This window comes from Sturnus vulgaris, chromosome 8 (genome assembly GCF_052056855.1).
Source record: "Sturnus vulgaris isolate bStuVul1 chromosome 8, bStuVul1.hap1, whole genome shotgun sequence".
Classification (NCBI taxonomy): Eukaryota; Metazoa; Chordata; class Aves; order Passeriformes; family Sturnidae; genus Sturnus; species Sturnus vulgaris.
Window position 1 is genome coordinate 20003452 of NC_142250.1, and position 20116 is coordinate 20023567.

Below are 20116 nucleotides of genomic sequence, written 5' to 3' on the forward strand. Positions count from 1 at the left end.
CTAGATCATTGGCACATAGTCTCATGTTACCTCATTACTGTTAGAGGCTTCTTAAAACTTCCATGGAAAGTCCACCTGCAGAACCAAAGGCAGAAAGTTATCTTTGCAATTGTTGATCCATATTAATATCTGGATGCAGTACTGTTGGGGAAAAGAAAGCAAATTCCTCAATGAACTATGTTGAACCAACTTGTAGGTGGCAGCTATCAAAGCCACGGATGCACAAGTACCGGCTAAAGTTATGAATGAATGATCTGACATACCAAGTCAGACAACTGTCATATCTAAATAGATCTTCAAATGTATACACACAAAAGCTACTACTGTATCTAGATGATCATTTTGGTTTGTTTCTATACCCCATAGCTCTGAATCTTTCCACTGAATGTTTACTCAGCACGTGTGGTATAAATATATTCATACATTAAAATTTTAAAATTGACACTTGGTAATTTTTTTTTCCTTTTTTTCCCTTTTTTTTTTTTCCTTTTTGCTGACCAGCAACAAATTCTGATATCTTTAACTGTAAACCAATACTCAATAAATATGCTGTGTTCAGCAAAGAGACATGTTGTGTCGATCAGGTTTGCTGCACTCTAAGCCATGGGCTGAGGGGGTGGGCGTGAAGGAGGAGGTCCAGGAGGGGCTCGGGATGGAGGTGGTCCAGGAGGTGGCTGCCTGGAAGGAGGCTGCAGAGGCACGGGAGAGGCAGGACTCCTTGGAGCGTTGTTGAGGGCAGCGTGGTCACGCACTGGCAGCTTCGGTGGTGGCCTGTAAGGGGCAGAGGTTCCATCCGATTTCACACGGGTGAAGTTTATGCATCTTCCCTAGAGGTGAAGAAAAGTTCATTATTAAAAGGCAGGCATTTTGACTCATCAGCAGCTAGTCAAAGGTGCTACAAGCAGAGGGGCCAGGCTAAATTTCATCCAGTATCACTGACTGGTTCCTAGAAATTATATTCAAACCATGCTGTACTACAGCTCCTGCTTTCCTTGATTTTCAGAACTACTGCCTGTAGAGAATAGCCTAGGACTGGCTTAAACCAAAGGGACCACATTGGGACTGTGGCCACATGTGCTCTCTGCTCTGCTACTAGAGCAGAACATGCCTAAAGCAACAGCTCCACTCAAGCTGTGCTTGCCTTGGTGGGATCCCTGACTGCAAAGCTGTGCTTGAAAAAAACTCATACAGGATTATACCAGAGCAACATCATCAGCCACAGACACAATCTGTAGCTCTCATTTTCACAGTGATCCTAGCCTGGCCGATGTCTGTGCTTTGAAAATTACACTGGGATAGTACATGTGTTTTATGTGCTGCAGTGTGGATGTGGCTCCCCTCAGAAACACCAGCAAGGTGTGGGACTTGTACAGAGGGCTCTCCAGTGAGTGTTTTCAGGATGGATGCAGGCAGACAGGACCTGATGGGATCACTGTGTGTGGAAATTTTCAAACAGAGTAGATTGGATTTGAAAAAAAAGGAAGCACTGAGGAGGTCCTAGTCAACTAGGGGCTAAATGCAAATATATGAGTTTCCTTTAGCCAAAATAAAGCTTTGCAGAGGTTCCCACTAACCAAGTTCCATACAGGAAGAGAGAGACAGGCCCCAAAGACCACCTAGCCTCTCCTGTGGGAAGCAGCCAGAGGCTCCTAGGTAATGCAAAAGCTACATGGCAACCTCAGATAGGTTGCACACTGGAATCAAAAGAATAAATTCAGCTTGAGGTTATGACAACATTCCCTGAGCAAATTCAGGAGAAGGATTCCAAATATAGAAAACTTATCTCAAAGCAGCTGTAGATCAATCCTCCCCAGATACCAATGGCTGTGGCAGCAGGAATACAAAAACCCACATCAGTCACAGATTCTCTTGGGTCAGTGCTGCCTGGCATGAAAAAACTCTGAAGGTGTTTAGAGAATGGGCTGAGTTTCTGTGACAAACTCATAAATCACAATTTCCTCAGGAAACGAGGCAAAAGCCAATACAGCAGAACCACAATTGTTTTGTTGAGTGACTTCCAATGCCTGCAACTTTGTTCATGGAAACTATTTCTTTAAAAAGAGAGAAATCACATAAGTCTATGGCTTCTGAGGAAAGGCAAGCAGCACTTCAAAAGAAGCTTGTGTAAGCTCCAGAGCTCAGAAAATGGTTTTACAAATGTACTAAAACCCAAAAGGTACCACCCTACCATGACTAGGACTGAATGGCTCTGGGCTTCCAGAGTTCAGCTGCAGCCAGGAGGTGTTTGAATGGACATGTTGTTGCCTGCACATGAGACACACTCAGTAGTTCTCTGTCCCAGCTTTCAGCATCACAATTCACCACTTCACTTAAACAACAGCATCAATGAGTAGGATAATATCTCTTCCTAAAAATCCAGGCTTGCTACACCAGACTTTGGTTATGAATCAGGCTCATGGCAATACTATACTGGGGCCAGAGAGTGTGCATGGAGGCAAAAGGCAAAAGCCAAGGTCTTGGTTACTTCTGCAAAGATAAACCATTGGATCAAAAAAACGAAGTCAATGCTTTGCTCTGCTCCATCACTGAGCTCAAGTCCTCACCAGCATTGCAGCAAGCAGCCATCCTTGCCAGCTATTTGTCTTCTGCTGTGCTCCACTGTATTCAGAGGCCACTTGGAAATTCAGCAGTATTTACTGACATGCAGTGAATGTTAACAGATATATTTAACAGCTGTACATCAAGTTCATTTAAGAAAACTCAGCTTTGTATGAAGTTATGAATTTACAGCAGCTAAATAATCACTCAGGATGAAAGAAAAGAAAAAGAAAAAAGGTCAGAGGTGCTCAGATGAGATGCACCATATGGGGAGAGAAAAATTTAGGACAGAACAATCCCCTCATAGTAAATGCAAAGCTGCAAACTCAATACTAGTGCTTTTGCCTACAAGCCTTTTCTGCCCCTCTGTTGTGTCTCTCTCACAAACATCAATTCCAAATATATTCATAGTCTATAATCAAAGGGGATCCCATAAATCTGTTTGCATTACTTTCACTTCAGTTGAAGTGATAGGCGACGTCAAACTGCTGCCAGTTTCTGCCACACTCACTGATTTGTCAGACAGATGGGTAATTTAAAGGCCATGCGCTGCATTGTGTCATGAAAAATACGGTTGAGTTGGGGGAGTCTGACAGATAGAGGCTTGGATGATCGATGTATGTATTGTGACACTTCCTCACAAAAGATTATCAGTGTTAGCCTACAATCTCATATATCAAAGACTTCTGGTGAATACTGGAGCAAATCCTCCTGAGCACTTCAAGCAGCCATTGATAAAATGAGGCCGAACTCTAAGCCAGTGTCAGGATTAACAGCTGAAAAGGGAAAGGGAAGGACAAATGATAATAAATCATAAGAGATAGTTTGGACTTATCGAGTGTGTTTTGTCAAAGGATTTCTAGGTTGAAGAGTTAAGCCCTCCACACATCACAGTTTCCTAACAGCAGAGTGCCACTGTTATTCTACACATCCCTCTGGGGAATAGTTTATAAAAAAATCCATGATGTTTCTCAAATAAACATGCTAACCACAGGATTTTTAATATTCTGTTTGAAAGAATTAAGTAATTTCCTCTCCAAAGGCATGTAAAGGCCTTAAAACCCTGGGAACATGGACAGAAGTTAGATATTCTGCACACTTATCTCTGCTCTTCCTGCACAGCAGATTAACAGGGATTAAGAAGCCACCACACCACTTCAGCAGTGGCAATGATATATATTTTTCCAGAAGCATGGAACACACGAAGTGTTCCAGGGAAGGTGTCAGAGCTGCAAGGTGCAGCAATGCCAGGACGATCCCAGGCAGAGCAGCTGTCAGTGGCTGCTTTATTGTGCTGTGGAGGCAGATGATGTGCGTGGGTGCAGGTCTGTGTGGCTGGGGCCCCGCTCCCCAGGCTCAGAGCCACACGGCGTGCTGCCATTCAGGCACCAACTGAAGGCCAGCACCGTGCCATATGGAGCTACGCCCTCACTGCAGCTCACATCTGCACCCTCTTCCTAATGCACAATTATTTTGCCTCCCCATATGTCCATCCACTTGTTAGGCTCTTGTTATGCTGCTAGCCAAATTGGCTTTTCAGAAAGTACAAATCCTGAAGCAGTGGGATCTGCCCTTGTCCCGACTCCAGCTTTTATCCCTGTGTAGCAATCGCATGTGCAATTCAGGCACTTTGTTCTTCTAGGCAAAGTCTCCTCGACCACCTAGGATGTGTTATTGTGTGTGGTTTAAGGGGGGGAGGAAGGGAGGAACCTCCTGAAAGTCACTACATCATGTTGCTGGGCTACCTTCATCACTACAGCGCTCACTACATCATTCCCCAGCACTCACTTCCCCAAAATCTTTAGCTACTACTCAGCAAGTTTCCAATTGATAGAAATGGCTGTTAAAAGAATCCAGGCAATTCAAAGAGTGCCGTGGGGAAGTCTGTTCACCCATGATACTAGCAGCACTTCAGCAAAAAGAATTTTAAAAATCCAGGCCATCTGCCAGTAGCTGTCCCTTTTATCTCTTCATTTTAATACAAGCATTGGTGCTTAACAAAAATCAAACCCAGTTTCATCTCTGCATGTCAGTATTTGTGTACACAAAAGTATGTCTGTTTCTTTTTTTTAGCTACATTAGTTGACCTAATAAAAGACATCCTTCCAGATATAAATTTTGCTTGATTTCCCATTCCCTTTTGGTTTGTCTTCTGGAGTTCCAGTGCTGCAATTTGGATTTGCAGAGGTGGGTATTGACTGAAAAAGAAATTAGATTCACTTAGTTTACTGAATTTTCATGTCTTTGACCTTGTAAGAATATGATACTTGCATTTTAGAATGGATTAAAATGAACTAAGTCCTTTAAAATTTGAGCATGGCCATTCACAACAGTAGATCACTAAATTTAAAATGAAGTTGCTCCCAATAAGGAAGTATTACATTATTATTATTTATTATGTTAAAATATAAGTATTTAGTTATTTAGGATGCTGAAATCCATAATGAGCATAATTTCCTTGAGCTCTCTCTCCAGTTTTGTTTATCTATGTCACTGGGATGAGTCTGCCAGCTTGCTATGGACCTGGTTCATCAGCATGTAGCTTCACTTCCTAAATATCTTTCGATAGTTCAGTCTAAAAATGTAGCTCTAAATCTCAAAAGCATAGATTCAGATTTTAAGCTACTTACAAAACAAGAAGAAGCACATACAAAAAGTCATGATCACTTTAGCTAAGTGAAGGCTTTGAATCACACACCCAGGAAACAATGAGATATATACCCTTAAGATCAGTGACTTTTGGAAAAACTGAATCTTGGAAAAATTGGGGATTACCCTGTCTTTTAACAAAGAACAAGAGTGTTCTAGCAGAAACACGTACACAGAATATCCTAAAGCAGCCAGTGTGGGGAAACTCATTTAGCAAATCTATTTATCAGAGGTAGATTATGGACACAACACCTGTACAGTGAAAGAGATGAAGCAAGGTGGTGCAGAGTTCCCAATATTTGAGTTCCCTGGGCAAGTGTCAGGATTAGCAGCTGGCTCCTCAGGAGCCAGGATCTATGTGCATCAGCCTTTGCCAAAAGCTTCCTCTCACTGCACTGCCTCACGCTGACTGTGCGCTCAACATGTCATGGCTCATTAAAACCTTCATGGATTTCCTGGGAATTGCACTGATTACCCTGCAGCACACAGGCTAGAAATTAGTGAGCTGCTGAAACAGTTTGTCACATAAAACCCAAGGCTGCTGCTTTTCAGGCACATACAAGTAACTTTTACTAACTCTTGTTCTTACATTTGGGACTCAGGTATTGTTCTTGTGTTGAAAAGTAAAGTATTGAAAGTGCCAAATATTCCCATACCACCAGTTTGGTGACTGATCATGCTTTCGGGTTAATAAATATGTAATTTATAATTATTTTCTAATTATATTATTTACTGATTAAATTATAATAATAAAATTAATTATATGGTGGTTATTTCATTAATCATTAACAATTATTTTATGAAATTATCATTAATTTTTATATGTAGCCATTTTAAGTTATCAGGGCTCAAATCAAAACATTAAATATCAATTTAAAATATTTATTTGCATGATAACTTGACTCTCATACATATCTTACAGTTTAATAAGTCCTCTCTGGTGCATAATTTTCTGGGAAGCTATTTGGCAGCTCAGCACTGACACCTATAATGATGGTAAGCCAAAACTATGAAGAGATAAGAGAAAATGGGGTTGACTGAAGAGAAGAGGGTTTTAAAAGTAAAGTCCAGCAAAGTGGCAGTGTCCAGCAATGAGAATGTAATTATTTCCTTTTGTTTTGCTTTTAAAAAGGAAAATAATTTCAGCCCATTCTTTTCCCACTGTATTATCTGGCCTCTGTCTCAGTAAACTCCTATCACTTTTGCTCCCTCCCTTCTATGATGGAGTTATTGGAGGGGAAGGAAATCACTGCATTGTGGGTTGTGAATCACTCATTGCAACAGTAAGGACCCTGTAATACCTTTGGCACATCAGATAAATACAAATAGAAAATTACAAAATGCTAATGCAAATGCACAAGGATGATCCTAGCAGCAGCAGCAAACCCTGTTTACAGGACAGCATGAGCAAGGTGATGCTACCAAGAGGTGTAACCTACTGGGCTCACCCAAAGTGCTGCCCATTGCAAAAGGAATTAGACTGAGCTTTAAGATGTGGGAGGTAACCCAACTTTAAACAGGAAACATATCCTGACCCAGGAAGGGGCAGTGATATTTAAAAGCAGTTGAGGCACATGTGACTCCTTCACAAAGTCCACAAAAATCCTCCTAATAAGTAAATCTCTGCTTTTTCTCTTTTTAGCAACCAAACAAAACCACCCACAAACCCTGGCTCACTGGAGCAGCACCATGGAGACACAGCACAGAAGTTAATCCCTGCCTCACAAACTCTGACTCCCAAATCCCAAACAATGAGATCCTGCACATGGGCTGGGAGCTGAGCACATGGTGACAGTGACACACAGCTAAGCAATTCCTCAGGCTGCTGTCACTTTCAGGACAAAACCTATTGTCTTGGCCAAGGCACGGCTGACATTGCTGCCCAAAAAGCTCAGGCAAGATGCCTGACCCCCTCTCAGTGGGACCAGCCTTGTTTGTAAATAAGCTGGGAGGAGTCAGACACCCTGGCTGTGGGGGCCAAATAGTTGACAAAATAGGATTTATGGGGTGGGGAGGGGATAGAGAGCACAGGAGCTCTTCTTTTGACATGAAATGTGTGATAATCCCATCCCGGGATCCCCCAGGGACCAAGGGAGGTAGGTTGCCAGGGCAAACTCACAAACAGACCCATGGCATGCATTGCACATAACAGCAGCAATAAAAGTCATCTTTCAGTTCACTTGCTGGCCAAAGGAAAAGTCAACAGCAACCAAAAGTCTTCATTTTTCAGGTAAAACAAGTATGTCAAAATAAGTTTAATTCAGGCTTGAAGCATGTATTGTTCATTTCATCTTTAAGTTTCAGGCAGAAAAATTGTTTTGAAACAAAACCTGAAAACATTGAGACTTTTTCAAGGTTATATTTTCAACTTCAGCTAATTCTACTAACATGAAAAAAACATTTACAGATCATCTAAAGGAACAGTTTTAAATCAAAATAAAGACAGTAACAGGGAAAATGGTGTTCAATTCTACTAGGCAATTAAAACAGGAGCTGTTTTGCAGCAAGATTAATAGCTGCAGTATCCCAGGCTACTGTAGTTTCTTTTATCAGAACACTGAGAATTGAACACAATCAAGCACTGATAGTTTTCCCAGACACACATCTGCAGACACTATTCCCCAGTTCACAGCCCCAGCTGTGCACAGTGCTGCTTGAAACAAGGGATGGGTGTTCTGGGAACAGCCTGCTCAGTCAGGGTGAGGAATACCCTGAAGACAAGGGGCCTACTTCCAATTTACCACTGGAGAAAGTGGACAATAATGAGGAATCTGAGGGAGGAGTAGCTCAGTCAGGGAAATCAGACTTTTAAGCTAGGACCAGTACCCTTCAGTAAAATAAACTTTGCTGAACACATCCCCACCATCCAGCTCTCTCATGCCTGATAGCACCTTTTCAGCTTAGGCACACAAGGAAAGAGATATGAAGAGCCCACCCCAGTGTTGAAGACAGGGCTACTGAAATAATGTACATCACACTCCATTCAGCAGGAAATTGCATGCTGCTTCCAGCCGTGCCTCAGCAAGGAAATGCAGCAATGGGCTACAGACATCTCCTGAAAGAATGGCCAGAATCACAAGATATCTTGCAGGAATGCACAAAACATCACATGTCTTGGACCCTGCCAAGGCTGTGGCTGGAGTAATGCACAGTGCAGATCCATAACAAAGCCTGTTGATTCTGAGCCCTAAAAAGGCTGAAGAGACAAAGGGAACAGAAAAGAGCAATGCTGGGATAACTAAAGTTAAGGCCTATCAGGTCCACTGAACATTCAGTACCACTCTCCAAGTGCCATCATGCCAGACCAAATCCCACCCAAACCTCAGAAAAAAAACTTAACCTAAATCTGCACTCACATGTGATTTACTGCCTTCCTCCTTCCTGACAGCTTTTATGGATGAGGGTCCCAGAGTGGAGGAAGTGAGGAGAGCCACCATCAGGTCATGTCATCTACTCAAGGTTATGCAGGGGGGAAAAATGGTATTTACAAGTTCAGGACTTGTGACTCACATCCCTTGTTTTAACCACAGCACCACACATTTCCACACTTGAATGCTGACCAGACTAGAATGTGGTTCAAGAAAAAAACAACACTGGTTGGTTTGAAAAAGATTTTCCTCTTTCCTTTGGTGTTTTGGGAAAAGGATGTTGCATTTGTCCATCTCCTAGAATGGGGAGGGCTTTGGAGCACAGCAACAAAAGCAACAAACATTTACTGGGTGCAACAGCCTCAGCCTTGAGGTATTGGTGGCTTGCTGGGAGCAGCAAATCAGGCCACAAAGGGCCATAACTGGTCTTGCTCAAACTGCAATTAAGTGTCATCATGCTTTCCTGGGTGAATTATTTGACTGTCTCTCAGGAGCAAGCTGGGATTATTGTGTACACAACATTATTCACCTGACTAGGGTACAGAATAATGATGGAAACTCAGATTCTTGGTGGAAATGGTTAGCATTTTTCCTTGCCTCAGTCAAAAATGTAAGATCCTGACCCACCAGCCAGGCTGCCTCTTTGTGTTGAGTCTGGAACCAGATACAACTATCACCAATATTTCTCTGGGTAACTGGCCCTTAAATGGCTCTACTGCTACCTAGAGCAAGTAGATGGTAAATCCACAGTTCTCAGCTTCCCCTGTGCTTATCTCACATGGACTTTCTTCTTTTGGGATGGGACTCATACAGTTCATTATCTGTGCTGGCATGTTGATAAAGCACAGAAAATATTTTCTCCCCCAAAAGCTCCTGTGTTACATGGAATGGCAGATTGTCCTGGGACACAACCGCCTTATTCTAAGAATGAACACACTAGAAAAGCAACTCGAGTACCAAAGTCCTGACATGGAACTCTCTGTCCCATTTCAGGTATGCTAGAGACCTAACACTATGCAAATAGATCCCTGCCATGTATCCCCTGTGCAGCTATCAAGTGCCAGCTGTGCATCCTGAAGTTACTCTTTTCCATGAGCACCCTATTGCCAGCTCTCTCCTAGAACTCTGTTATACACCCTGCTCTCACCTCAGCAGAGTCAGAGACCTGTCCCCCAGCAGTAGAAAAATCCCCAAGTACACCTCCTCTCATTTTTCAAAGGTTTGCTCAACTCAGAGTGCCTGGCCACCAGCATTGCAAGAAGGGACACTGCTCTTGTTATGCCTCCCTTCCAAGTTTCTGTATATCCCACTCCTCAATAAGCCAATGAAGACTGAGCTGTCTGCTTGGGCAATTAAATTCCCTAGAAGAAACCTGTAAAGGAGGAGGAAAGTAGGGATTTATTCACACGCCAAAAAAACCCCCAACCAACCAACTGGAATGATTTTTAAATGCTGCAGAAACCCCAGTGTTGCTGCAGAAAGCACAAGGCATTTGCAGTCCTGTTGTTCCTATCTGAGACTAACAAAGCTGAAATGTTCAAAGATTAGGTTGATCTTAAGACCTAACATACATAGATCTAAGCTCTTCTTGTTGTCTAGTGACTTTTTGTTACTTGCATAGTAGCAGACTGTGATTTGGGTTTTTTTTCTAGTATCAACACAAATCACAATAGTTCCTATAAGAAGAGAGACATCTAGAACTACAGCTCCTCTGAGGAAAGAAATAAGGCAATACATTTTGTATTTTAGTTATCATTCTGTACAATGATCAACTGAATCAACAGTCAGATGATGTTCAGATTGATCCGAGGGTGCTTCTGAGAAACAAACATACTGGCTGCAACATACCATCCACGTGCAAACTGTGGATATGTAACACAGTCCTAGCCAGCAACCACATGTGCATTTGTGCACTTTTCCTCTCTAAAGAAGTGTGCCATCAGTACTGCCCTGTGGTAGCATTGCTAAGGCCCAAGACAGTCTCCAGGCTTCAAGTCAGGCCCTTGGACATGCTGTAGGACTGTGGAGCATCAGTGAAGTAATGCCTGGAAAACTGATAACAGCACAAGAGCCTGTTCTCCCCACACAGACATGTCAGAGTTGCAGTTAACAGGAGATTAAGTCACTAGGTCTTATCCCAAAGACATGTTTTCTATGAAGAAGCCCTGAGAATTAGACCTGAGAAGCTGTTCCTTTACCATAAATATCAGAGAAATAGCAAAGTAGCACCTATGTTTTAAGGCTAGCAGAAGAGCCCCCTCTCTGCCTAACAGAGTCTGTCTATTAAGTGCTCAAAGTAGGAATATGGTCTCAGCCTCCTAGAATTTATATTTCCTCTCACTTATTCACTGTACAATTGCAGCACAATGGAAGAGAAGTAATTTATGTAACCTACAACCAGTGCCTCAGCCATGAGGCCAATCCTTCATCCTGTTGTGTGCCAGGTAACACCAGCCCTGGGACCTGCACTCATCCTTCACAAAACCCTTCTGTCCCTAAGCATGCCTCTGGCTGCTAAGGGTATGGACAGACTACTGGCTTGACCTGGGTGCAGACAGGCAGCATCTATCCCTAAAGTCTGTGATTTCCTCTGCCACAAGAGAAATAACACAATCCTGGCACAAGTGAGAGGCAATGCAATATATGGGGTTGTTGCAGGACAGGAAATTCATTAGCCACTGATTACATGTTTCCAGCTGCTGCACTCAACACATCCTGGGAACTGCATTAGGACATTGGTCCCATACCAGAGAGAAGAAGCTTTTTCCCCCCTGCCATGTCTGCCTAAACAGGAAGGAATCTTAAAGATACCTGTGTCCTTTAAAAACAGAAGAGAAGAAAGAAAGCAGCAAAATGGGAGCTAAATGTGTCACATTTTCATTGAAAGTGACAAAGTGAGATCACCTACTGTGGCAGGAAATGTCCTCATCTCTTTAATTTTTCAGCAGTTTATGAAGGTGAGAAGCAAAGGGAGAAAAGCCCCAGGACCAGGCAGCAGCCACTGATGACTACAGTCTGAAGGAGCTCAGTGCTGCTTTTCCAGCATCCCCTGTAGCTCTGCCAATTATTACACGGGTGATTACAACATCTCCAAGCAAGAGGCAGGGAAGCCTATTAAAAGCCATTACTGGGTCTTGAGGAGAAGTAATTAGAATAAGCTCCAAATAGCAGCAGTACGTGGGCAGCCACCGTGGCGTGACAGGCGAGTGCTGCCATCCCCGTGGGCTGCATTCAAGCTGCTGACCACCTGCAAGTAGCAGCTAAAGAGTAATTATTAGTCATTAATAATCCATAAGCTTGGTGTCCCATGATTCATCTAAGGAGTCCCAAGTGCCTGGCAGAACACTAAACCTCACAGCTGAAAGGAAGGTAAATACACTGTTCTCGTGATTATTTTGTTAGGAAAACTAAGGCACATAGATGTCATGGTCAACATTACTGAAAATCCAAGGGTAATCAGACCTTCTGAGCTTTAACAAACCCAAGACTTTTAAGTCTAAAAGAGGTCTGATTCTGAGTCTGATCAGACTAAGAGTGATCACTCTGGAAAGGATGCACAGAATAAGGAACCCACATAGTCCTCATTCCAAAGGCTGCTGTTTAAAATTCCAGCTGCTATGCCCTGTTCCAAGTCACACTGTAACTCAAGGGTTAGAATTTGAGAGGATCCAGAAGTGCCGGCTTCTAAAATGACCAGCAGCTCATAGTTTGTGACATTTTTGTCTGAGCATTTAGTCTCAGTTTTATGGAAGAGAAAAAGGCAAAAAGGACTCTCAGAGTTTTGTACAACAGCCTACTTCTAGGCCCCTTCCCCAGGAAAGGGCTCTACATGTACAAACCACAGGTAGCACTATTAAGGCATTGTTTTTTTCTAAGTAAAGACCCAGGGTATATCAGGGGATGGTGACAGCAAAATCCAGTCTACACTCCCTGTTGCAGCTACAAAATTTTCAGTGAAAATAATGAGATCAGGTTTTAAGTCTTTAAAGTAAATGGTCAATTTTGCCTGAGGGGAAAAACGTTGGGGTTTTAGTCAAGGACTTTGGTAAACCAAGCCTCTAAGAATTTCCTGCATCAATCAGTACGTGCTGAGAGGCAAAATGGAATGGAATTGCTGAAAGCAGCAGATAACACCATTGGAAAGCATCTCCCCTTCCTCTCTGCATATACTGGGGCTTTCAATATTTACCTGCTGCCATTGGTAACAGCCCATTTTTCAACAATGAGGCCAAGGAAGAGCTTGAAACCTACCATTTGCAGAGACTATTGACAACCTGCCTTACCAGCTACTGTGGTTTGCTTGGATAAAATATTTCAAGATAGCTAATATTTCCCAAGCTCCAACCTTCACAGCAGCTGCTGCAAGCTCAGAACACCAACATGATGGGAAAGTCTTGAAGGAAACCTGAATATCTCAAGCAACACAGAGCCCAATGAGGCCATGTGGGCACTGTGACATACTCCTGTGCCTGGATGAGCAGTGTCCCCACCTCAGAGCTGTCACTCCCTTTCGTGGGCCAGAAGAGTGACTGCTGGTCCTCTGAGACACAGATTTCTGAGGAAGGGTGGGAAGAATAAAAGCCTAGCTCTAAGGGATCCACCACTGCAGCAGTAGCACAAATGCCTATGAAGGCTTCACCTTTGTACATTCCAGCAAAGCAGAGGGCCCAGCAACCCACCACAAAGCCACAAGTCCTTTTTCATCACTTCACTCCTCTGCTGATGCTGTCTGAGAGCTCAGCAAAACTCCATGCCACAAATAACAGCCTGGCTGCTAATGATGGGGTAGAGCTAAGTGTGTTGATCCCTTGTTGTCCCATCCTGGTGCAACAGAAATTCCTGCTAGAGGTGACCTGAGGAAGTCAAGTGAGCAGGATCCTGTGACCCTTTACTGAGGTTCTTGCCAAACTAATAAATTTCAGTGGTGCTGCTATGGCATGATCTTGAATGGAGACAGAGAGGAGGAGCTGTCTGTAAGAGCCAAGCAAAACACTGTGGGCACACAGGAGAAGGAGCACCAGAGCTTGTGCTTGGATAATTTACTTTAAATAGGCAGTTCCAAAAAGCTCCTGTGATTTTCACAAGGATTAATACAGTCCTATTAATATAACCCTGCCTAATACTGATGAATCATCCATCCTGAGATCCACTTCTTGATAAGTTCATGGAAGACATGAGCAAGGGCAGGGGAGCTCTCAGAGCTTCAGCCAGCTCTGCAGCAAGGCTAGAGCCCAGAGCATGGTGCTACCAGCAGCTCAGGTCCTGCAGCATGAGAGCAACAGGGTAAGGAGGCAGGGGACCAGTCTATTGCTCCCAAAGACAGAACTGCAGGGAATCAGTCTGTCTCATCGAGGGGAGAGGCATGCAAACAAGAACTGAGGCAGAAAATGAGGAAGAAACCACAGAAGGAAATGGAAGGCAATGTCTAGGGCAGGAGACCAAGCAGGGCACAGGTAAGGAAAAGAGCAGGATGGGGAATGGCAACAGGACCATGATAAAGGAAGAAAAACAGATGGATGGACAGCAGACCTGCTCACTCACAGGAAAGGACAACAGAACCCTTGCAGCTGTCAGTCCCATTTACTGCACACATGCTTCAGCCTGGATTTCTGCTGCAAGGTTCTCACATACACTCTGGAATGGGCTTCCCCACATGAAGACTCAAAAATATACAAGCAGTGCTATTTTTAACTTCACCTCATGATGGGAATGGGTAAGAAGTCATGATTTTAAAATCTGGGAGAGCTGTTGCTGTATGGTTTGCAGATGCAAAGAGACAAGGCCTGTGTTGTGGGGAAAGACACTGAACAGTCTCAAAAAGTGTGACAGACTTCTGCTTCTCTGTGACACAGTTACATACATTGGTGAATACACCAAAACCAACAAAACTATTACAAAGTTTTGCCAACAATATTTTTCAGGTTTTTGAGGGGGAGAAAAGCTCTCAATTCACAACAGACATTTTCAAGTGATGAAGAAGTTGCACTTTTCAAAAAAGTTTCTAAAGATTGCTTTAATTAAAAAAAAAAATAGATAGATATATCTCCTTTTTCATCTTCCTTTTTTTCCTGTCCTACAGATGCTCTCTTCTTCATGAGTATTTTCACTATGCAGAAAAAGGTGGTTTGCCATACTTTCATCCAATGGCTGCAAAAAGGAATATATGCCCAGGAACATAAGCAGGAAAAATAAAAAAAGGAAACTTTTTTTAAAAAATGGAGGTAAACCGTGCAACAGAAATTTGGAAAATTTAACTTCAGTGAATCTTGTTCCAGTGGGAAACAATCTATATCTCTGGTAATCCCCGAAAATATAAAGGGAATAACTTCTTTGATTCTGGAAACTTCAGATTTAGGACTTTTCTGAGTTATAAATCCAAATGTCACTCCCAAAACACAGTTAAATTGCGTTCCTTTTACTTTCTAAGCTCTACAATTTCCTGAACAACCAAGACAGCTATGAAATGACCTTAAAATAAAATTGAAAAAGGTGCACTTAGATCCCACCAAGAACTCTTTCCCCTGCTCCTTCAAAACCACACAAACCTAAGCAATCTCTTGCTCCAAGATGACCACGCAGTCCCTGGCCTGTGGATGGCAGAGTCTGCAAGGACACAATGCACCCAGGCAGGATGGACATTGATTCTCCCCAGGCTGAATTCTGTGACTGCTGCCAGCACAGCCGGACAACGAGTGACCTTGTCCTGCCTGGGCTGAGCAAGCAGAGCTCTGGCCTTGCTCCTGGGGCTGCCAGAGCTCCAAGCTGGTCACTCCCAGCACTGATCTCCAGTTCTTCAGTCACAATGATGTGTTCACATGTGTGTATGCTCACATTTACTTTTGTGCACGTACAGGTGGATTTATACACATCCCCAGCAAACACCTAACTTACAAGCAGTCAATTATCCACAGAGAGACTGCTACTAGAGAAGTTACTCAGAGAATAAATAATAAACTTGCTCCTTTCTGTGCTGGTTTCCTCCATGAAATACAGGCCTGTGATATCCCTTTTTTTTTTTTTTAACAGCAGAAGGCTGTCTAGTTATTTTTCTTGTTTCATTTTTAATATTCTTCAGCCTTAGTTAATCTCACAGGCCAGGGAACAGAGATGATTCTATGATTCCACTGGATCTGGCTCAATAGGATTCTTTCCACCCTATTTCTCAGATGTACATTTGATTTTCTTATGTTATCCCTGATACAATAATCCTTCAGCTTGCTGTTTTACATTGGCTCTTTTCAGCCCCTTGTTCTCCCCACAGCAGAGCTGGAAGGCAAGGAACTGAGGATCCCTGTTCTGAGCCAGCCCCCTACATGTTTCTTGACCACACTGGCTAACAGAGGTTCTGTTGTGCTCTGCACTGATAGAAATGTCCCAGCCAAGGGAGTGAAAGGCAGAGGATAGATTCATATTATACAATGTTAGTGCTATCAAAATACAGCTGGACCTAAAGAGCCTATTCAGAAGCTCTAGACCGTGCTTAAAAAGTAAATAAGGTGTCTCAAGCACAGCTGCCTTGAAAATGCAGCTCAGTGAAACATTTAAGATCATTTTATAAAGTAGTGTAAGAAGCTGGGTTTGTTCTTTTGGTCTCCTTATGTGCCAAAAGAAAAATGGAAGAGATGAAACTTTAAACACTGATGCAGCATGTTTGGTTAATGACAAGACAATTGACATAATATTTTGCCAAAAGCAAGAGACATGCAACTTACTGCCCTAGTTGATGCAAATTAGAGCCACTTTTAAAGTCTGTCATTAGGTGTGAAAACTACCCAGGCAAACAAGCCTGGGCATCTGCAGCAGTGCTATCCCCAAAAAAGCCCTTTATGGACCCTATTGCTGTAACTCTGTAATCTCACCTGAGAGCCAAGGTGATGAAATGTATGGACTCTGCCCACAGGGGAGAGAAAGATGCTGTTGTGTCTGCTTGGTTCTCATGTTACAAAGAACCATTGCAGAAGGAAAAACCTTGATGGTGAAACAGCTCAAAGCAGCAGCATTCAATTCTGAGGGAGCTGTCCCCTCAGAATAACAAAACAGAGAGGACCATTACAGTGCCAGGCTCACATGGGGAAACTGAGAGCTCTGAACTCAGCTATTGCCAGTGACACAGGGACAGTACACAGTACACATCTTTGTGGCTCTGAAAAGCACAAACTCCCTGCTTCCTCCCAAGAGGAGTCTACTCCTGACCTACTTTTGGCCAATAGACTTCATCAAGGCAAGAGATACTCCTTGCCTATGTATAGGAGATGGCTGAGAAATGCATCTGCACACAATTCAATACCAACTTGTTCTCCATTAACCTTGCTATGATTTGTTTTTTCATCATCTCTACAGTTCATGATTTCTGAGTAATCATTGAACTCCATTATTAAATCCAAGAAACATTAAAAATGTTTCGCTTTTAGCTGTAGGGCAATGTGAAAGAAGACAAGCTTATGAAAAAAAAAAGATGGGCTGATTGTGAGGTAAGAACATTGCTGCTGTTAACAGAGGAGTGATGCCAGTGCATTTGAGATGCCTTACCTTATCCCCTGGCTGTGGTCTCATAAGAGAGACTTGGTCATAGCCTCGTCGAACTAAAGCCCACAGTGCATCAAGTTTACCCTGCAATTTAAAAAAAAAAAAAAAAAAAAAAAGAGACAAGATATGACCAAGAAATGTGGTGAAAATAGCATGAGATTAAACAACAGGTGGGTTGGTACAGCTTTTCTGTATTAAGCTGTCTGCACACACTGGTCCTGCACCCTGGCCTCTGTACACTGTTTATCTGGAGAACCAGAAGAAACCTAGTGGGATAATATCCAATACACTGTAAGCCAAATACCCAATATGCAGTGAGGATGAGAGTAGATTAATGTGAACAACTCCCTTAAGAGGCACAATTAGACAGGGATTATTTTAAAGTGCTGATCTTACTTTAGGTGTTTGTAGGTGTTACAAAAGGCAGAACAAAAGATGGGAAGAGAACTACAGCATGGATAAACAGCCACAGGTAGGCTTTAAAATTCACAGATGCTTTCCAGAAACATTCAAGCACTGTTTAACTGATCTGTGAGTAAGCAGGGGAGGGGGAACTCATCCCACAAAGCACTACTTTGGACATGGCCATAGATTCCTGGGATGAGCATGTTATGCTGCAGCCTTGACTGTGCTAGCCCTCCAGCTTCCTTCTCTGTAAGCAGAGATAACAGCTCTTCCCTGCCTTTAGGGTTGTGTGAGGATACATACATTAAAAGACATTGAAACACTAGATATTATAATGACATGGGAGAATTGAGGATTAAAATATGGAGAGACTGAGTGACTTGCCCAAAAATCAAACACTACTGTATTGTGGTTGAACTAGGGGGAAACAGAGCTTGATCTCAACCCAAGCCCTTAGCCACAATGCAGTCAAAGCAAGGACAGTGCCCTTTATCCAATTCTTTTCTATGCTGCTTTGAGGTGGCACAAAACAGTATCTGCCCTCCTCTAAGGTTCAAGGGATCTGCTGTTACAAGAATTCCTGAAAAGACTGTGAGGTGAGGAAGATCTCTGCTCACACCCTCTACTCTTCTCAAAAAAATGTGAAATACGTTTTCCAAAACCAGGCAAAGGTGAGGATTAATGGCCACTTTTCTAAATAGGCTCTCTCAGCTCTGCTGAAAGAAAAGCAGTGCAAAGAAAGTGGGATATAGTATCTTATGTGACATGAGAGACTTGGTAAAATAGAGGGTCAGACACATTACCTTGATTGGAGTGTACCATTTTCTCTGGGAAGGTGGTTTTCTCACATGGGGCTTCTTTGGCTTGGGTTCCCAAGGCTCATACTCCTGTTCTGGCAGCTTAATAATAGCATTTTTGGGTTTCTCCAATTTTGCTCCTTCTTCTGTTGACCCCTTGTCTCCCCATCGCACCTGATGTCAGGAGAGCACACTGTAAGAGGACACTTCAGCAGTCTCCACCAGCTGATGGTTTCCACAGATATTAATCTAGTTCCCATCAGATGACCAAGTGCTACCAGGAGTTAAGTCAAATTTATGAAAGCACCAAATTCTCACTGTAATCAGATATACACATTTAAGAATAAAATAGCCTGATTCAAAAACTGCTGGAACTACAAGTCTTTGCACATTCCAGTAATCTAAGGTGTTGTGGAAATTCACAGCATCTGGGGCAGATGAGAATCATTAAGGTTGGTAAGAGCTCTAGGTTGGTTTAATGGTGCTGGGTTAACTCAATCTCAAGTGCCATATCCACACACCTTGTCAATGCTTCCAGGAATGGGGATTCCATCACTTCCCTGAACAGCCTGTTCCAACTCCTAATCATCCTTTCAGTGAAGAAATTTTTCCCAATATCTAGTATCTTAATATCTGATTTTTTGTCTGACTTAGCTCAAGCAGAAAAGTGACTCTGCATTCAAGAACAATATATGATCCATGGTTTCACAGTCATCATACATTCTCAGCATAAAGAATAAAATTCTTTCAAGGAAAATGGTTAAAGATATTAAGATGCAATACTTCATCTGCAGTCTTGCAGGAACTTGTAGAGAAGCTTCCCCTTCCATAGGAACCAGGCACTGCATAGACAGCACCCTCAAATATAAAACCAGTGTAGCTTTGCCTGAATTTCCTGGCAAGAGAACTGGTTGCAACTGCATCAAAGGGTTTGACCCATGAGATTAAAACTTCTTTTGGTGCTTATCTCATTTCTTAACCTGCAAAATTTCTCTGGCTCATAATGCTAGATTCATTTAATTATTCATGCGAATGATAGCAGCTTGATGCCTGTTACTTGGACAGCAGGTGCCAATTAAGTAGACAAGCCCTGATTAAATCCCAGTCTCGGGTCCTCTTCAAAAATCACATGAAAACATAGTGTTACAATTTTCAATTAAATGTGCTGGGGTTTACAACACTAAAAATTAAGCCAAGTACCTCCATCCTCTTAATCCCACCAACACCTCGACCTCCATAATAAGATGCATCCACGGTTGGCCACTTCTTCTTTGGCAATCCATCTTCATCATCCGAGTCCTGTGGGAAGACAGGGAGACATTAATGCTGTTCTCACATCAAAAGAATAAAACGTGGAAAACCGCTGAACGCCCAATCCTTGGATATCTGGATTTGTGTGATATGCTTATTTACTGGCAAAAGCCAAAAAAGTCTCTTGTCTCTGCAGCTGCAGTTTGGACTAGGGAAGTCAGACAGGATTGCCTATTCCTCTGCCCAGGCTGCTTTTATTTAATCAAATATGCATTGAGCTCCAAAATCCCATTTGATTTGTAAGGAAAGGCAAAGTACAGATGAATTGTACATATACTAGTTTGGCACTAAAATGCAGAAAATGCAAAAAAAAACCCCCAAAAAACCCCCAAACAAAAAATCAACTGAAATCAACTGAAAGCCAAATACTATAGAGAGATATAAATTACTGTATAATTACTAGATGGCATTTTCACAAAATTGCCCTACATGTTTCTAATGGAATTAAGAGCCAAAAGACAAATAGTAGCTTTTAAAAAAAAAATTGTTTGTTTGTATTTA

General features: G+C 42.5%; 1 protein-coding gene across 2 annotated transcripts in view; it reads right to left on the reverse strand.

Annotated features, from left to right (window-relative positions):
* Positions 1-444: 444 nt before the first annotated feature.
* Positions 445-20116, reverse strand: part of ANTXRL (ANTXR like) — a 53169-nt gene continuing 33497 nt past the window's right edge. For both annotated transcript variants that reach the window (XM_088169074.1, XM_014875410.2), the window contains exons 16-19: positions 19505-19603; positions 18311-18478; positions 17106-17186; positions 445-827 (exon numbers count right to left, since the gene is read on the reverse strand). In XM_088169074.1, coding sequence (XP_088025200.1) covers positions 597-827; positions 17106-17186; positions 18311-18478; positions 19505-19603 — 579 coding nt within the window. In that variant the 3' untranslated portion in view covers positions 445-596. The remainder of the gene's footprint in view (positions 828-17105; positions 17187-18310; positions 18479-19504; positions 19604-20116) is intronic.